The sequence below is a fragment of the Idiotropiscis lumnitzeri genome, chromosome 15, assembly GCF_059441095.1.
Source record: "Idiotropiscis lumnitzeri isolate Australia: NSW breed Sydney's pygmy pipehorse chromosome 15, RoL_Ilum_1.0, whole genome shotgun sequence".
In the NCBI taxonomy this organism is placed as follows: Eukaryota; Metazoa; Chordata; class Actinopteri; order Syngnathiformes; family Syngnathidae; genus Idiotropiscis; species Idiotropiscis lumnitzeri.
This window is the reverse complement of record NC_142405.1, coordinates 357,904-373,768: the sequence shown is the minus strand read 5'-3', so window position 1 is coordinate 373,768 and position 15,865 is coordinate 357,904. Positions and strand designations below refer to the sequence as shown.

Sequence of the window (15,865 nt, the reverse complement as noted above, 5' to 3'; positions counted from 1 at the left end):
GGGTTGAGGCCGGAACCGTACCGAGATCGTGGCCGGAGGGCGGGGGACTGACCGGCAAAAAAAGGTCACTTGCCCAGCTCAGGTGAGTTGGTTTATGTGAAAAAAAAAAATGTGACCCGCATGCATAATGTAGCATTCTGGATTTAAATACTTATTTTTTTTTCGCATTAAAACACCCGTCTCCTTTTGGATTGGCCAACTGTGCTTTCAATGTGCTTCATGATGCCTGCAAGCGTTTTTGTGTTTTTTGTTTTTGTTCCTGATTTGTTTTGGTCTTGTACTTGCTGGCCGTCTCCTTTGGTCAGCCAAGCAGCCCCCCTGGCGGAGGGCGACGCAGCATCAGGCGGACTCGAGGGGAGGCGCAAGTTGGCGTTGCGGACGTGCACGCCGCCTCTCTCTATAATAAGCAGCCGCTCACGCGCTCGCTCTCACTCCACTTGGATGCCTCCACGCCGACGGAACACAACTTCAACTTCACTTCACTTTTGTTATTTCCTCCAGGATTTCTCGGCTGGATTACATTTTGAGTTTTGTTTTGTTTTTTAAAGAGAACTTGAAGAGAAAGTGTTTTCTTTTCTTTTTTGTGGAGGAGGTGGTGGTGCGTGTGAGGCTGTGAAGGACAAGTGCAACGCGCGTCTGGCTTTACTTGGGATTGTCCCACTTTTTTCAGGAGCTATGCGGAGCTGCTTTGCACAGCTTGTTGCGCAGGAGTAAAAAAAAACTACTCACGCACGCGCACGCGCACACGCACACAAAACACTTTCGATCTCACGACCGACCAAAGCCCTCGCTTGCTTTCTCTCCGCCGCCCTGAGGGGATGGTCGAGGGTCCTCGAGGACCAGGAGCGACTGCGCGGCTCCTCCACGACCGCTTCGTCTCGTTTGGGGTTCAGTCCAAATTCAAAGGGAGATGAGAGCCGCAATTTACTCCTTCCTGCTGTGGACGACGTACCTGCTGCTGGCCACCGCTCAGGTAAGAGAAAAAAAAGTAAATATGGGCTTGTTTCGTGTGAGTCCACCACCCTCCCCTCCACGCCCCTCGTGTTGTCCACCCCGCTCAGGTTATTTTGGGCTTTTGTTGCCTAATTTTTTTGCAGCCTGAGCCAAGTGGGCAAACTTGATGGGAAGTGTACTGCGGGATATAAATAGTGGCCATGCAGCAGCAGCAGCAGCAGCAGCACGACGAGGAACATCGAGAGAGTTGCTGCTGAGCGCAACAAGTGCAGAAAAAAAAGAAGAAGCTGCGCACTTTGCACACAGTCAGACTCCCGAATGCAAATGACTTTCATTCGCTATGCAAATTGTAATCAACGAGCAAGTGCAAGTGCAGCAGTCCCGTTCACCGAAGAAGTATCCAACTCGTTTGTTAGAATATCTTTATTTGTATTTAATTGCACCTTTCCCACTCCAGCGGCTCTAACTCACTGTACTTTTTTTTTTATTCTTTCTCCGCACCTCCTCGTGCTGTTGGACGCTGAAGGAAGTGCACTTTCCCCAGGAGCTGATCGACAGACTGTCCCACAGTGAAATCCGCAGCATCAGCGACCTCCAGCGGCTGCTAGAAATTGACTCCGTAGGTAAATTCTGCCTCTTGATCCCTTTATTTCAGCGCCAGTGACGTGTTGGTTTGGTGACGTCACATTACGTCACAGGCAGACTGCTTTCGCGTGCTGTGGCGTGTATTGTGCCCAGTCAGCAATTTTTGGATCTCCCCTCAAAGTCTTTTTGGTCTTGGATCAGGTCCAGGCCGTCGTGGACACTTTAGTTTTAGTTGAGATGTGACAGCCTGGCTGAAAAACACCAAAGGAATCAAATTGATGGTGTGACGGAGGTTTGCAGTCCTGAGATTTTGGGTTCGACTCTCGCTTGCAAGTTGTGAAAATATTTCGAGGCTTAAAAGCTTAAAAGTGTCTTCATTTGCAGCATTGCGGTCGGACATGCGGTTGGCACGTTTGCCTCTCCGCTCACAAGTTGGAATCTCAGTCTCGCTAAAAAGTGCGACATAATACGGATGCTCGGCATTCAGCGTACGTCATTTTTGGACATTCAATATTGGAGGCGTGTCACTCAGCTTTCACCCAAAAATGTTTCGGGCGCACACTATTTGCCGTCGTGTGCATGCCTGCCTCTCCGCATCCGCGCAACAAATATTTTGGATGCATACGGATCAATTCTTATCCCTCAGTATAAGATTGCAAACGCACAATTCAGCATTCTTGTGAACGTTCGTCTCGCCGCGTGACGCGATTGTCGTTTTTGTCTCTCAGCACACCAACAAATATTTGGTCGTACGCATTTGCGCTCAAGTCTCAGCATTGATGCCGGTCGGGACCTTTGCTTTGGCACGTGCTTGCTGTGCTCTCGTGGAATCAAGTGCACACGCCGTTGCCATGGTAACGCCAGGAAATAAGTGGGCAACCAAACAACTCTGCAAAAGTAAGCTCAAACATGCGAAAACAATAAAGCACGACCCCGAGGCTCCGTTTTATTTCATTTGTTCGCTGTTGTTACCGCGGCAACGTCGCTTTCAAGCCAGCCGACCGTCACCGATCCCGTAAGCCGAGACGGCCGCTGGCGATCTTGAGCTTGGATCTTGGAGGCGCCGCGTGCTTTGCTGGCGCTTGGATTTCCTTTCCAACGACTCGACACGGCGACTATTTACTCAGGCGGCGAGCAAACGTTTCAACCAAAACGATCTCAAATCAAACGAAAGCCTAAAACGTTTCATGATGCGCCGCTTCCGATTGCATCGCGGCTGTTTCGAAATGGCCGACTTCCTCTCCCCGAGGTCATCTCACGTGGACCATCAGAGATTTTCTCGCTAACGCGAAGGGCTGAGATGTATTTTGCAACATGTGAAAAATAACGCGCCGCTGCTCGTTAAGATGTTTGGCTGATTGGAGGCGGGCCACTTTTGAGTTTTCCACCACGTTGCGAATTGGGATGCTCGTAAGACTGAATGCTGAGCGATGAGCATTTATACTTCCATGTTGCTTTGTGCATTTGTGCGGCAAAAACCAAAATGCTGAGCTTGGCATTTTGCATGAACAATGTCTATGGGCTGATATTTGTGCCACTAGAAACTGAATATTTGAATTGAAGACTGAATATTTGAATAATTAATAATTCAATAATTCAGTTTTCAATTAAATAATTCAATTTTTAATTCAAATATCCAGTCTTCAATTCAAATATTCAGTTTCTAGTGGCACAAATATCAGCCCATAAATGTCTTCTGTCTCCAAAATGACTTAGGCGGAACATAAATACGAGTACGAGCTTTTTGTTTTGTTTTTTTGAGCTTCCAAACTGTGTTGAACGCCATGCAGTAGATCAAAATGAACACTATTTTCCATGTCAGTCCCAAAATATTTGGGTGTGAATGCCGAAAGACATTCTTTCACATGAACACTGAATTGTCTGTCCAAAAAGATTTAAGATGCGCTGCGAGATGAACATTCTTACAAACAACTTTTGAGCATCTCATTTACGGGATTGATTGCGTGCTGAATGTTGCAAGACAAGCGTTGACATTCATGCTAAACTGAGAGACGAGCAACATTTTTCTGATGCACTGTGAGCTGTGACTTTCTGTGGTGTGCAAGCGGAGAAATGAGCACACACTCTAATGAACAAGCGTTTCACTCAATCATCCAAAAATATGTACCGTGTGTGTGTGTGTGTGTGTGTGCTGGACAAGCGCACGAAAGCAAGATGACGCAATGCTGAGACACGCCATCACAAAAGAATCCCAAAGTCTGGCTTCACTCCGTTGGAAGCAACGTCACATGTTTTGGGACAATCAAATGAAAAGTTCTGTGGTGCCGAAACGTGTCTTCTCGATGTTCTGACAGGACGTACGCTTTTGTGAATGCCGAGACACGAGCCTCCACATTCCCACCAAATTGTGCGCCCTAAACGCTGACACATGAGCACGTTTTTGAAAAGGATGGAATGCAGAGGGAGCATCCTTCACATCAACACTTTTGTGTGTCAAAAATGACACCTGTTGAAAGCTTAGACGGGAGCATTTCCATTCGCGCCTTCTTGCCAGGCCAAAGTATTTCGAGAGGCAAGCCGCCACATTGTGTCGCGTGTGCGTTTCTGGAGCGGCAATTGCGCGGGTGCCGGCAGAAGTACGTTATGTCTGGTGTGTCACGTTTGGCCCGCGGCGAGACTTTTGTTGCGCGCCGGGTTTAAACACGCACCCGCGGGATGACGAGGAGTTTATGTAGCGCGGTGTTTACGGGAAGGCCGCAGGTGCGGACGCACAGGCGGGTGGACCCCGCCCACTTGGCAAACATCCTCAGCAGCGTTGGATGTGAGCGGCCTTTATCATTTGATTGCGTCGCCCGCTGTAATGTTCGGGGCGGTGACCCAAACTTTTTTGTTTTTGTCACATGGCTTCAGTGGAAGAAAACATGCGCTTGTTGATTGGCAAAGGTCAACACGGAGCAAAAGGCGAGCCACGAAAGCGGCCGTCGGTGAACTGAGCGCTTTGTGTCAAGTTGCCGACTCACCCGCATGGAGACTTTCCACTTTGGCCCACGTCGTGGGCCGGCCCAAATTGCTGCCGAGCGAGTGACTCGAGCTCACGTTACGCTTGCGTCAAGTTGCACTTTGCGGCGCTTTGTTTTTTTTCGTTATTGATGCTCATTGACCGCAAAAATAAAATGAAAATGGCATTTGATCACGATTACGATTCGCTTAATGAGTTCACTTTGGGCTGATGCTGTTATTAACGTGGCCGCCTTCTCTTTTGACGAGGTACGGGAAACGATGTCATCGAGGGCCACCACAAGCATCACCGGCGCAACCAGCAGCACCAGCAGCACAAGAATTCTTCCCGCCACGCCGGTTACTATAGCGACCTGAAGAGCTCGCAGCTGCACGGCCGCCGCAAGAGGAGCCTTGGTAAGACTGACTTCAGATGACGATGACAGTGACGATGTTGACGACGATGTTGATGACGATGTTGCGACGATGTTGACGACGATGTTGATAACGATGTTGACGACGATGTTGATGACGATGTTGACGACGATGTTGATGACGATGTTGACGACGATGTTGATGACGATGTTGACGACGATGACGATGTTGACGACGATGACGATGTTGACGACGATGTTGACGACAATGACGATGTTGACGACGATGTTGATGACGATGTTGATGACGATGTTGACGACGATGACGATGTTGACGACGATCTTGATGACGATCTTGATGACGATGACGATGTTGACGACAATGACGATGTTGACGACGATGTTGATGACGACGATGTGGTAGTTGCAAACGTTTGCAGACGAAAGCCGCAACAACACTTATCATCCATTTATCATCCACGGGGGGGGGTGGAGCCCATCCCAGCTGTTTTCGGGCAGTAGGCGGGCACACCCTGAACTGGTTTGCCGGACAATCATTCTCCTACTTTTCAAATACATTTTCTGATTGAATCAATTCAATACATTTTTCTTTTGTTCTAAAGTTTCAGAGAGAATAAGAGAAAATCCCTTGATGTGGAATAAAGAAAATTCATTTTCTCTGGCACTCCAAATAAGACGGCGGCCGACCATGCAAGACGTGCGCGACTCTTGTGCGTCGTGTGACGATCGCATATTCGGTGACTGCGATGGCGGCTCGCCTTTGCGAAGAAGCACTTTTTGAGGAGAGGCGAGACACGCGTCAGGGGAGGAATATGTCCTTGAGCGTGGAAATTCCAGACATTCAAGGCGTCAAGTTGCAGCTCGCCGAGAAACTTGGGTCACATTTCTTTATCAAATACCGAGCGCTCGCTGCGATATCTGATCGAGCGAGCGAGCGAACGACGTGGGTTGCGTTCGGGCTTTGCGTTTTCTCCGATTTCATGCCGCGCTGAGCGTGCTGGAAATGTTTGAATATTGCAATCGGAGCATCTGATGATACCGATTCAGGGGTCAGCGGTCGGATTTTTATTCTTTGTCATGATTCACATAAAATGCCATCTTTTTTTTTTCTCCTTTCCTGCAGTGGAGGAGGCGGTGCCGGCGGCGTGCAAGACGCGGACGGTGATCTACGAGATCCCCAGGAGCCAGGTGGACCCCACGTCGGCCAACTTCCTGATATGGCCGCCCTGCGTGGAGGTCAAGCGCTGCACGGGCTGCTGCAACACCAGCAACATGCGCTGCCAGCCCTCGCGCAGGCACCACCGCACCGTTAAGGTACGTCACAAAAAAAAAAAGGAATTGGTTCTGAAGCGAGCCAGCGAACCGTTTCCAAGGCAACCCATCGAGGTTCCTTCGGCTGCTTTGACGTCAACTCTGTGACCTCATGGAGGCCTTCGAGCCGAAACGCAAGCTGCATCTGATCTTCTTCTTGATCATCCGAAATCCATAAATGGATTTCTCCGGGCTTGCCGTTTTTTTCTTTGTCTCTTTTGTCTTCCGGAAGCCTGGCCGACGCCATTTGACAAAGAGCGAGGGAGTGAAAGGGGCTACTTTTTCTTTTTTTTTGGCAAGCGCGGTTCCCAGCAGCCTCTGTGCTGGCTTCCAAGCCGCCCCCACTTTTCTGTTCAGCGTCAAGATCGCGGACGCGGTGGCTTGAGATGAGTCAAACGTCAGCCGTATTTAGAGGTCGCACGGCAGCTTTGAGCGCAACAACGTTGCTGCTCTTGTGTGTTTGAGTCTGGACTCTTTTGTCTCCGTGCTCGCTTTGAGAATTTATGGAGGCCCGCTCGCCAAAGTCCGCCTTTGGATTTTTGGATGGTGGCCGGCGGTTTATTTGGTACCTGCTCCTTACCTGACTTTGCTTTCCTCTCGCATGAGTGCGTTTGCTGGAACTCCCCTTCGCTGACATTCCACATCCCTCCCACATGTGAAAGTCTCCAAGATTTGTTTTTTGTTTTTTTCTAAGTCTCTATGTGCTGAGGTGTTTGTTTTTTTTCCAGATCCCGCACTGTTTTTTTTTTCTTTGCTATACTAAAGACACAAAACAAGATGAAACGTGCTAAGCACAATATTGTTGCAAAAAAGTTTGAGCGACGAGAACATGCCGACGTTGTCAAGCCGACACCGCGTAAGGTAGCTTCGTCTCATCATGACGGCGTATTTTGGCAACGACTCACTTTTGATGGCCCCGCGTGCAAGTATTTGGCAGAGGTCCTCCGTGGTCATCGGCTCACATCTGTGTAAACCTGAGAGGGAGATTGTTTTGGTGTGTGTGTGTGTGTGTGTGTGCGCGTGAGACAGAGTGCGCTCTATGTTGTGCTTCATAAACGCCTCGAGCGTGTGGCGAGCGACAAGGCCATTTGACGAGGCGGCAGCGTAATGAAGTGTTGATGGCCGCCAGATCAAAGCGCGAGCTTGACAGAGGCCAGGCGGATGTGGCCGCACTGCCGAGCGAGGGGGGGGGGGGGGGGGCGCCTGGCCGCTGCCCCCTTCCCAACCCGGGAAAACAGGAAAACTCCGCCTGTTACCTTGGTGACAGCAGGTCACATACGGGACTCTCAAACACGAGAAGAAGAAGAAGAATGTGATCGGCGCACGTGCGGAAATGGGAGCAACTTCAGAAATACCAAACGTGCCAACGACGACGTCAAACTGGAGAGAGCAACAAAAAGAAACAAAGGCAAAAGAAATTTGAACAACATTTTGCGAGGCCCCAAAAATATTTGAAGACTTTCTGCGTCATTTTGGGTTGCTCAGTCCGGAAAATTTCTCTGAATTGGCTCCCGTTTGGTCCTTCTGGATATTTTTGACCATTGATTGCTAACTAATTTGCTTCGACCGTTTACGAAATGCACGTTGATTGTTTTTAAAAGTGGTGTTGGTTCCGTGACCTTTACGATGTCCCGAATATTCGGACCCAATGAAATAGAATTTGCAAACAGAACGATGGCCGACTTCCACGATATCGCATCCAAAATAAAAGAATACTGGATGGACATGCTTGAAAAGCCTCATCAAAGTTTTTAGCATCATTTGTGTGTTATAAAAACCACTTTGGACAAAACATTTTTGATATATGCCTGGAGCATTTGAATCGGCATCCTACATAACTTTGATGCAAACATTCTTCAGCGAGAATAGTCAGCAATGAAAATGGTCGACATGGGATGGGAATGAAAGCAGCAAGTCATGTGACATCTGGGCGGCAATAAATCAAAGCCAAAGCGTTTGCACGCTACAGATGAACATTTTTAGCGGGTCATGGGAGGATCCCGTCCAGGTCATGGAGTCGCACGACGACCGCCGCGCCGGCTGGATCGCATCATTTAGCGTTTTCATATCCTTCTTTTTTTTCCGTCCTCTCCCTCGCGTGATTTTCTTTTGGATGAAGTCATCGTTGACTCCCTCGCGCTTCGCAGCTTTCCGGTCGCTTCACCTCCATTGTTGCGCGCAGGATCATAAAGACGCGATCCGGGGGACTCTTTGATATTTGATCTCGCGCCTTCCGCTGCCCTCAGATATGGCGGTCGGTTGGATTTGCCGACTTTCGAGTGCCATGTCGCTCGGGTCTTTGTGGCGGCGGAGGATTACGCGCAGACGTGAGAAACGCTCCTCTTTCTTGTCGGCCGTGCGCCGCCGCTCATCGGCCCGAGTGTTTGTTGTGACGGGTTGAAGAAGAGGGCAGCAGCAGGTCGTCTCCCCTCTTTGTGGTCGTCCCCCCCCCCCTCGGAAGATCGTCTCTTCTTTCTCGCCAGTAGATTCCGAGAGCTCCTCTGGGTTCTTTCTTTTTGTGGGGCACAAGCCCGTATTGTTTCGATGGCCTCATTTCCTACCCGATGAGTCGCCATCGCTCCCGCTCGGTCACTTTCGATCCGTACGTTCTCTAAACAAACACGCAACTTTATTTATTTTGGCTCCAAGTCTTTGCGTTCCCGTGGCGGACATCCACATCCTCGTTGTGTTTTCCTTGGACGGCGTGAGTAAAACTTTCCCCTCCGTCATGCTCTCATCAGCGCTCAGGGAATTCCCAATTAAAACCGAGCAAGACAATCGGCTTCACATAGAGGCTCTTGTCTGAAGGGGGGGGGGTAGCCTGGGACAAACCAAAGGGGGGGTGCACTTCCCAGAGCCCCCTGCCTCACCCCAACCCCGCGGATCGGATATCATTCCCTCAAGCCACTCAAGGGAGTCTTTCTCAGGGCCCCGGCTTTCTCGGGAGCGGTTTGATTTATACAAAGAGTGTCGGGGGCCCCTCGTCGTTGCATGGGGGGGCTCTTTTTTGATGTGTGTTTTATGTGGGAAGTCATTGACTCTGCGCCGGATAAGAAGCCTTTGTACTTGGCGCGAAGAAGTGTACGCTAAATAAATCTGGCCAGGAAAGTCGGCGGGAGGGACCGTTGTTAACACCTTTCCATAACACGCACACACGCGCGATGAGCGGGCGATATGGGAGAGAGTGTTGACAAAGTAGGCAGTGCAGGAGGTCGTTTAAGAAAAGCGAGGATGCCTCCTGCACCGTTTTTCACTTTGCGGGCGCTCATCACTCGAGCAGAACGTCAACAGTTGTTTGTCGGGAGAGACGACTCGTTTCCGATCACCATTTCTGTTCCAAAACAAAAGTGCATCGGTGCAGGACGAAGCGCAGATCTTGATCAATTGCCCCCTGAAGCAATTGAGGCCAAAAATGGTGCGCGACACTTTACTGCGAAGCGCAAAGTGCCTCGTTGTTGCCGTCTCGAGCATTTTGCGGAAATGAAGTTGCCTGCTCATGTCCGCCACTTCCGCCAAACACTTTGTTGAGTCACCGAAAAAGGAGAATCTGAGCTCGCGTAAACACACAAAAGCAAATCTTGTGAAAAATGAAGCTCACGGACGCTGCGTGGCGTTCGTGCCGACGAAAACGATCGCATTTTGGTGCCGATGGAGTGTTGGCGACGTTCTTCCACCTTGATTCATGTCGAGACCACATTCTGGCCTCGTGTTTTTCTTCTCAACAATAAAGACGCACGGCCTTATCTGGGCCGTGTTTGCGTTTCTTTGGCGGGTCACCAAGAAACTTGACGTTAATACCTAACACATGACGATGGCGGTCGGCCGCATGTGCCCTCTTCCTCTTCCTCAAATGAGCGCGTCGCGTCGGCAAACACGCGGCGGAGACGATCGATCCGTCGACGACGGCCGCGCCATCTCCGAGCCCGGCGCCGTTGTCGTGTATTTGCCTGACCTCTGACCTCTGACCTCCTTTCCATTTTCTCCCAACTTCTTCCCGCTTTCTTTCTTTTCACGTTGACCTGTTCTGCGGCCTGACTGGGGCAGCCCCCGCCAAACTTTGACTTCACAGCATCGGCATGAGGGACTTTGTGCTGCGTCAACATGCTTTGTTTTAGTAGACAGACTCGTACGTTGGCTCGTCTGCGCCACTAATTCCCTACCGGGCGGCGGGCCGGCGCGGGACGGCGGAAGAAAGCCTCTCCCGTCTTCTGCCGACCATATCGGCCCGCGAGAGGCGGCCTGGAGGATTGTCGCTTCATATCCTCTCGCGCGCCGTGAACTCGAAGCGAGGTGAAGCGGGAGGCCGGCTGCGTTGGGCGGGGATTTTGTTTCCACGAGCCCTCCGGGTCCTCGTTGATGAACGTGGAAGTTGCCTGCCTGACTTGAATCAGAGAGCCCAAAAAAAAAAGAAAGAAAGCATGCCGCCACCTCCCCTGTTGCACAACCCGCTAACCTTCGAGCGGCCTCGCCTGTGCCGCTTGAATCAGAACGCTTCCCGGCCCAAAACGCGGAATTGCTGCAGTTTTTCTCTCGTTGGAACATTTCAAGCGGTTCTTCCCGCTCGCTACTTGGACACCTCCGCCTCATCAACACCTTCTAGACCAACTGGAACTTTGATGGCCAGTAGGCTCGTTTGGGGGCGGACACGCTCCACAATCGCGTCCAAAGTCTTTGTGGCCATGTCCGAAGGCCGCCATATTGCTGGACGCGTCGGGACAAGTTTGGCCGTGCGTCTGGAAGTGGACGCTCGCTGCCTCAAGGCGAAGCCTTCGGTGGCGGCGGTCGTTTCCCCGTCTGGCCGAGCGGAACAAAGTCCGCCCCTCGGGCCGTGCAATCGCTCCTTGCCGCAATCGACGGCTTGCTCGGAAGAAAGCAGCCAAAGCTTTGACCTTTTTGTTGCATGTTGGTGGTTGACCGAGGTTTTGGCTTCTCTTCTCGTCACGACAGGTGGCCAAAGTGGAGTACGTCAAAAGGAGGCCCAAGTTGAAAGAGGTCTTCGTACGGTTAGAAGACCACCTGGAGTGCGTGTGCACGTCGCAGCATCACGTGGCGGAGCCCTCCGATGCCGAAACAGGTAAACTCGCCTTCTGACCTCACCCAAACTCAATTCGGACTGCTTTGAAGACCGGCTCAAACGGGGTCCCGGCGTGAAGTCTGGGGGTTTTGCGAGGAATTGATCCGACGTTCATTTCAACCGTCACGGCCGATAATTGCAACGGATCCAAAAGTTACGACTTGAGCTCGCTGACAACGACCGCTTGTCTGTTGGATGAATCGCCTCGCGGAACTCGACGTCGTTCACGGAGGAGCGCGTTGACGACGACACATTTCGATGTGACCGATCAAAAGAAAACAATCTTGTCTCTTGAAGATGTCTCGGTGTGAAAAGTAACCAAATCAGAGGAACAAATACACGGTGCCTTCCTGGTAGAGAAGTACAAAAAAAAAAAACTAAGCCAAAGTCCCGCCCTAATCCTTTTCGAATCGTCCTTTCCTGCCTTCGTCGCGTCTGCTCAATGTTTCGCTCGGCTTTGCTTTGCCGTCGACTCGACGCGTCCCGCCCGCCCTCACTTTGCACCCGTTGACCTTTCTCCCGACGCACCTGTCAGGTGGCCGCCTATTGCAACACCGGCAAGTGTCAAACTCAAAGCCCGGGGTTGCAACGTTTTATGTCCCGCCGTGGAAAATTGTGGGCGTCCACTTTATCTTTCTGGAGCATTCTTCCTTTTTTTGGGGGAGGGGTTCTGTTTTTGTTGACCTTTCATTTCCAAACGAGTTCTCGGCATCACGTCTGAAAACATGATGATGCAATTCTAGATACGTTATACGATGCGAGAGTCGCAAAGCTCCGAGGGAAGGCGGCCCACGACCAAAACGAGTCCGTGGTCTTCCGAGCGAGCGTTTGCGTGCGTTGAGGCACGACGTCCAAAGGCTGCTCGGCACGCCACCGAGTCAAAATCCCCGCACGGCCCCGCCCTCGTCTTAGCCGCACCTCTCCTGCGCCTCGATCTGAAGCCTTTCTCTCCCTCGGAGCAGATAAGTGCACCGATAAGCGAGTTCAAGTATTTATGAGTGTCACCGCTTTGCACTCGCTGCTTCTGTCCCTGGGCGCTTTCTGACTCATAAACGCTTGGCGTCTTTGGCCTCCCCCGCCCCAGCCCGCCGCTAAACCGGATTCCCCGACTTTGTGCTTTCAGGCCACCGTAGGGCAAAAGGTAAAAAAAGGAAATCAAAAACGTTAAGAGCCCACAAGGATTTATCGGCGCCGTAACGAGTCGCACCCGTCGCCTCCAACTTCAACTCGCAATGGAAAGCAGCGAAGGGGAACAGGTAGGCGTCCTCTCGCCTCGCCAACCGGGCGCCAATCACTCGCCAGCCGCCAATCACGCCACTTGGAGGAGATCAGCGAGCGCCTCCATCTTGATGCCGCTGCTGCATGCGCGCACTGATTCCGAAGCATGCGCGCGCACTCTCTCATGTCGCCAGCGTGGCTTTGGGCGCACTTGATTTTTAAAAAAAACATTTTTGATTTATTTTGTGGCAAGAATTTCTCGACAGCCACCAATTTTGACTCCACATCCGGCAGACCCTCGGAACTCAAACACAGTCGGGTTGCACGAGGCTGTTCGTGTTCAGCTTTGGCAGGGGAGGTGCGCACCCCAAAAACAATTCCATTTCAAAGTAAGAAAAAGGCAAACAAGGCGCTTGGATTGATCAAAAGCACAAAATCAACACAGGGCCAAAATCAAAAGGAAAAAACATTTCATTTCATTTGACGAGAAAGGAGGATGCTTAAATGCAAGCGAGTGACGAGGCAACGAGAAGCAGCTGGACGAAACCGGTGCGGTTGAGCGAGCTGATTGGTCGACACGAGGGACCCGCTTGACGAGCGCAGGTGCACACGACTAACGAACCCGGCAAAAAAGGCACACAAGGAAAGGAAATCGAGAAGCGAGGCCTCGGTTTGCGTTCTAGTTGGAAGAATTCTTTGCGGAAATGGCGGAAATGTTACAAAGCACAAAATTGTCATTGATCATGAGAAATGAAAACAATTCTCAATAAAATTGACATTTTCTTGCATTATAAAAAATACTGAAGCACTGTTTGACGCTTTTGCCCAGGCTCTCTTCCAGCTTTTCTTAAAAATAAATAAATAAAATTTAATAATATAATAATTTGCTAAGAAAATGGATTTATATTTCATACTGAAAAAAAAATGGAAGTGAAATCTGAACTAGAATCAGTTCCAGCGTTGCCAGCATTTTTAAAAATGGACGAGCACAATTCAAACAATTAAAACCTGAACGCAGATCGATCAAAATGAATCAAAAGACTTTTTTTTTGAATGGTCTTTTTGATACCGAAAAACATTTTGTAGAAAAAGTCCAATATTTAATTGGATTATACAACAAAAGCATGCTTCTATTTCTTTCCTAAATTGCTCTGTACATTTTGTTTCAATAATAATTGAAAGCAAACCTTGTGCCAAGTTTCGCTTTCAAGTTCCGATGGTCCGCCGTATTCGGAGACGACGTTTCCACAGTCCACCTGCATGCATCAATTTCTTCTTTTTTTTTTTTTGTGTGTGTTCTAACGTTGGGCTCTCTTCTTCCTAGTGGACGTGAGGTGAGGACGTCAACGTGGCTCATCGTGGCTACACCAAGAAGAACTTTTGCCTTTAAGACTGATGAACATAAGCAACAATGATGCCAAAGGTGCTTTTTTTTTCTTTCCCCCCAAAAAAATCTAACAAAAGAGGAGCGAACGATGCAAAAGGGAGACGCCGAAAGGGAATTTTTTTTCCCGTTTTCTGGATAACGAGAGCGCCGCTTGAAAGCGGCCGATGACCTCCTGCGGGGCAACAAAAGTGCCCCGCCCCTCTTTGAAATGGACGCTGGCCGAAAAGACGCCGACGTGGTCGTCGGTGTCGCCTCCCGGACGCTCCTTACAAACTATTTATACTCGAGGACGCTTGAGAGGACTCGTCCAATTTTGTTCTTTTGATTGTCAACGTATCGAGTCTCGCGTACGCTTTGGAGAACGACGGGAGGAGACGCCAGAAAGACGGTTGCCGGAAGATGCTTTATTTTTGTTATGAAACATATTATGCTTACTTTTCATTGGTTATTGAATGTCTCTATTTAATCCATTTGGGCAAAAAAAAAAAAGGGGCAAGTCAACAATTCTTGTGCCTTGACTCGTCATTCTGATGAATATTGCGTTTACGAAATATGAGTGAAGCCGCAAAATCCAGCCGTTTTTCTAACATGGTAGAGGGCGGCCATTTTGTTACTTTGTGCCGACTGAAAACGACATCACAGTTGCTCAGGACTCAGGTAACGACCAATGGCAACTCACCCGTTTTTTTTTTAAAGATGAACAGGGATTGGACGTTAGCTGAGTCCCGAGATACCATCAGAGCTGGGCAGTCCATCACGGAGGCGGGACGGTTTTTACGATTAAGGCCGGCGGATTGAGGCCGGAACGTTACCGAGATCGCGGCCGGAAGGCGGGGGACTGAATGTCAAAAAAAGGGTCATGTGCCCAGCTCTGGAAACTGTGATGTCGTTTTCAGTCAACAGAAAATGACAAAATGGCCGCCCGCAAAATGGGATGTAGAAAAACAGGTGACATTTTCTGCTCAACTTCTATTCCTCAAACAAAATAGGAATCAGAATGCCGTGTGTCGTCCAGGAACATCTCGTTAAGAAACGTTTTGGCTCGAATTCCCCTTCAACGTGCGCAAAATACGCCGACCTTCTGGAGATTGTCTGCAGACACGAGTTATTTTGCAGCCACATCACTGTAATGCCGATAAGGACGATGGCCACCCAGTCTGCTGTAACACGCACACGCACGCACACGCACACAAAGAGCAAAGTCCACCTTAAGGAGTGAATGAACAAGCAAAGCATGAATGAGCTCCTTGTTTGGAGCTCGGCCTCGCTTCACGCACGTCGCATCACAAAGGCTTTTGTCCTCAGCACGCGCAACAAAATCTTTTCTTCTGCAAGTGTTGTCAAAGCGAGCGAGTGAACGCCGATCCCAGCAAAGTCAGAGTGCGACGCCATCACCCGAACGCTCAAAAGTCGCCCGGGACGCTTTATTTATCCGCCGCCTCGTGCCTCGTCACTTTTTTGGGGCTTCCGTCATCCGAAAAACAACGCCGACATGAATTCGTACAAAGAAAAAACAAAACCTTCCTTTTATTGGATTAAGATGGCAGTAATCATAATTTATCTATTTATGTTCAACAATAAATGTGTTTCTGTTCATTAAGTGTTTCCATTTTTTTTTTGTTTCAAACCCGTACCGACAATTTCTGAGAGTCCGCTAAGTGGACAGGCTTTCATAAACAATGCCAGAGGGAGACCGAGAGGCACACAAGGTGTAAAGAGGTTGTGTGCGTGTGCGTGTGCGTGTGCGCGTTGGCTTTCCAACGGTGTCCCGGTGTGAAACATGTCCCAGTGGAATGTTGACAATGGCGGTCGAAAACGTCTGATGGCTTTTTAATTCTTCCTTTGTGTTCTTCTGCATGGTAGGACCACCTTTTTTTGGGGGGGGGGGGCTTAAATTTGCTTGTTAAAAAGGACAGACGTCATTAGCAAGCCTCATTTTCTGCCGAGTGTTTATTTTTGGGGGGAGGGGGGCAATCATTCTCA

The 15,865-nt window shown here is 49.8% G+C and overlaps 1 protein-coding gene across 2 annotated transcripts; it reads left to right on the top strand.

Annotated features, from left to right (window-relative positions):
• Nucleotides 1-449: 449 nt before the first annotated feature.
• Nucleotides 450-15,236, top strand: LOC148321995 (platelet-derived growth factor subunit A-like). 2 transcript variants are annotated; one of them, XM_088315995.1, is made up of 7 exons: nucleotides 450-973; nucleotides 1,481-1,577; nucleotides 4,768-4,914; nucleotides 6,016-6,206; nucleotides 11,151-11,277; nucleotides 12,021-12,533; nucleotides 13,820-15,236. In XM_088315995.1, the coding sequence occupies exons 1-6, from the start codon at nucleotides 911-913 to the stop codon at nucleotides 12,116-12,118; spliced, it is 723 nt and encodes a 240-aa protein (XP_088172121.1). In that variant the 5' UTR covers nucleotides 450-910; the 3' UTR covers nucleotides 12,119-12,533; nucleotides 13,820-15,236. The 2 variants fall into 2 exon arrangements, with proteins under 2 accessions (XP_088172121.1, XP_088172122.1); XM_088315996.1 differs by lacking the exon at nucleotides 12,021-12,533.
• Nucleotides 15,237-15,865: the final 629 nt, after the last annotated feature.

Excerpts from the sequence above, each read along its gene's own strand:
- LOC148321995 (XM_088315995.1), top strand. The coding sequence starts at position 911 with ATGAGAGCCGCAATTTACTCCTTCCTGCTGTGGACGACGTACCTGCTG. Across the intron at positions 6,207-11,150 it reads GGCACCACCGCACCGTTAAG|GTGGCCAAAGTGGAGTACGT; the intron begins GTACGTCACAAA and ends TCGTCACGACAG. Across the intron at positions 11,278-12,020 it reads GCCCTCCGATGCCGAAACAG|ATACGTTATACGATGCGAGA; the intron begins GTAAACTCGCCT and ends ATGCAATTCTAG.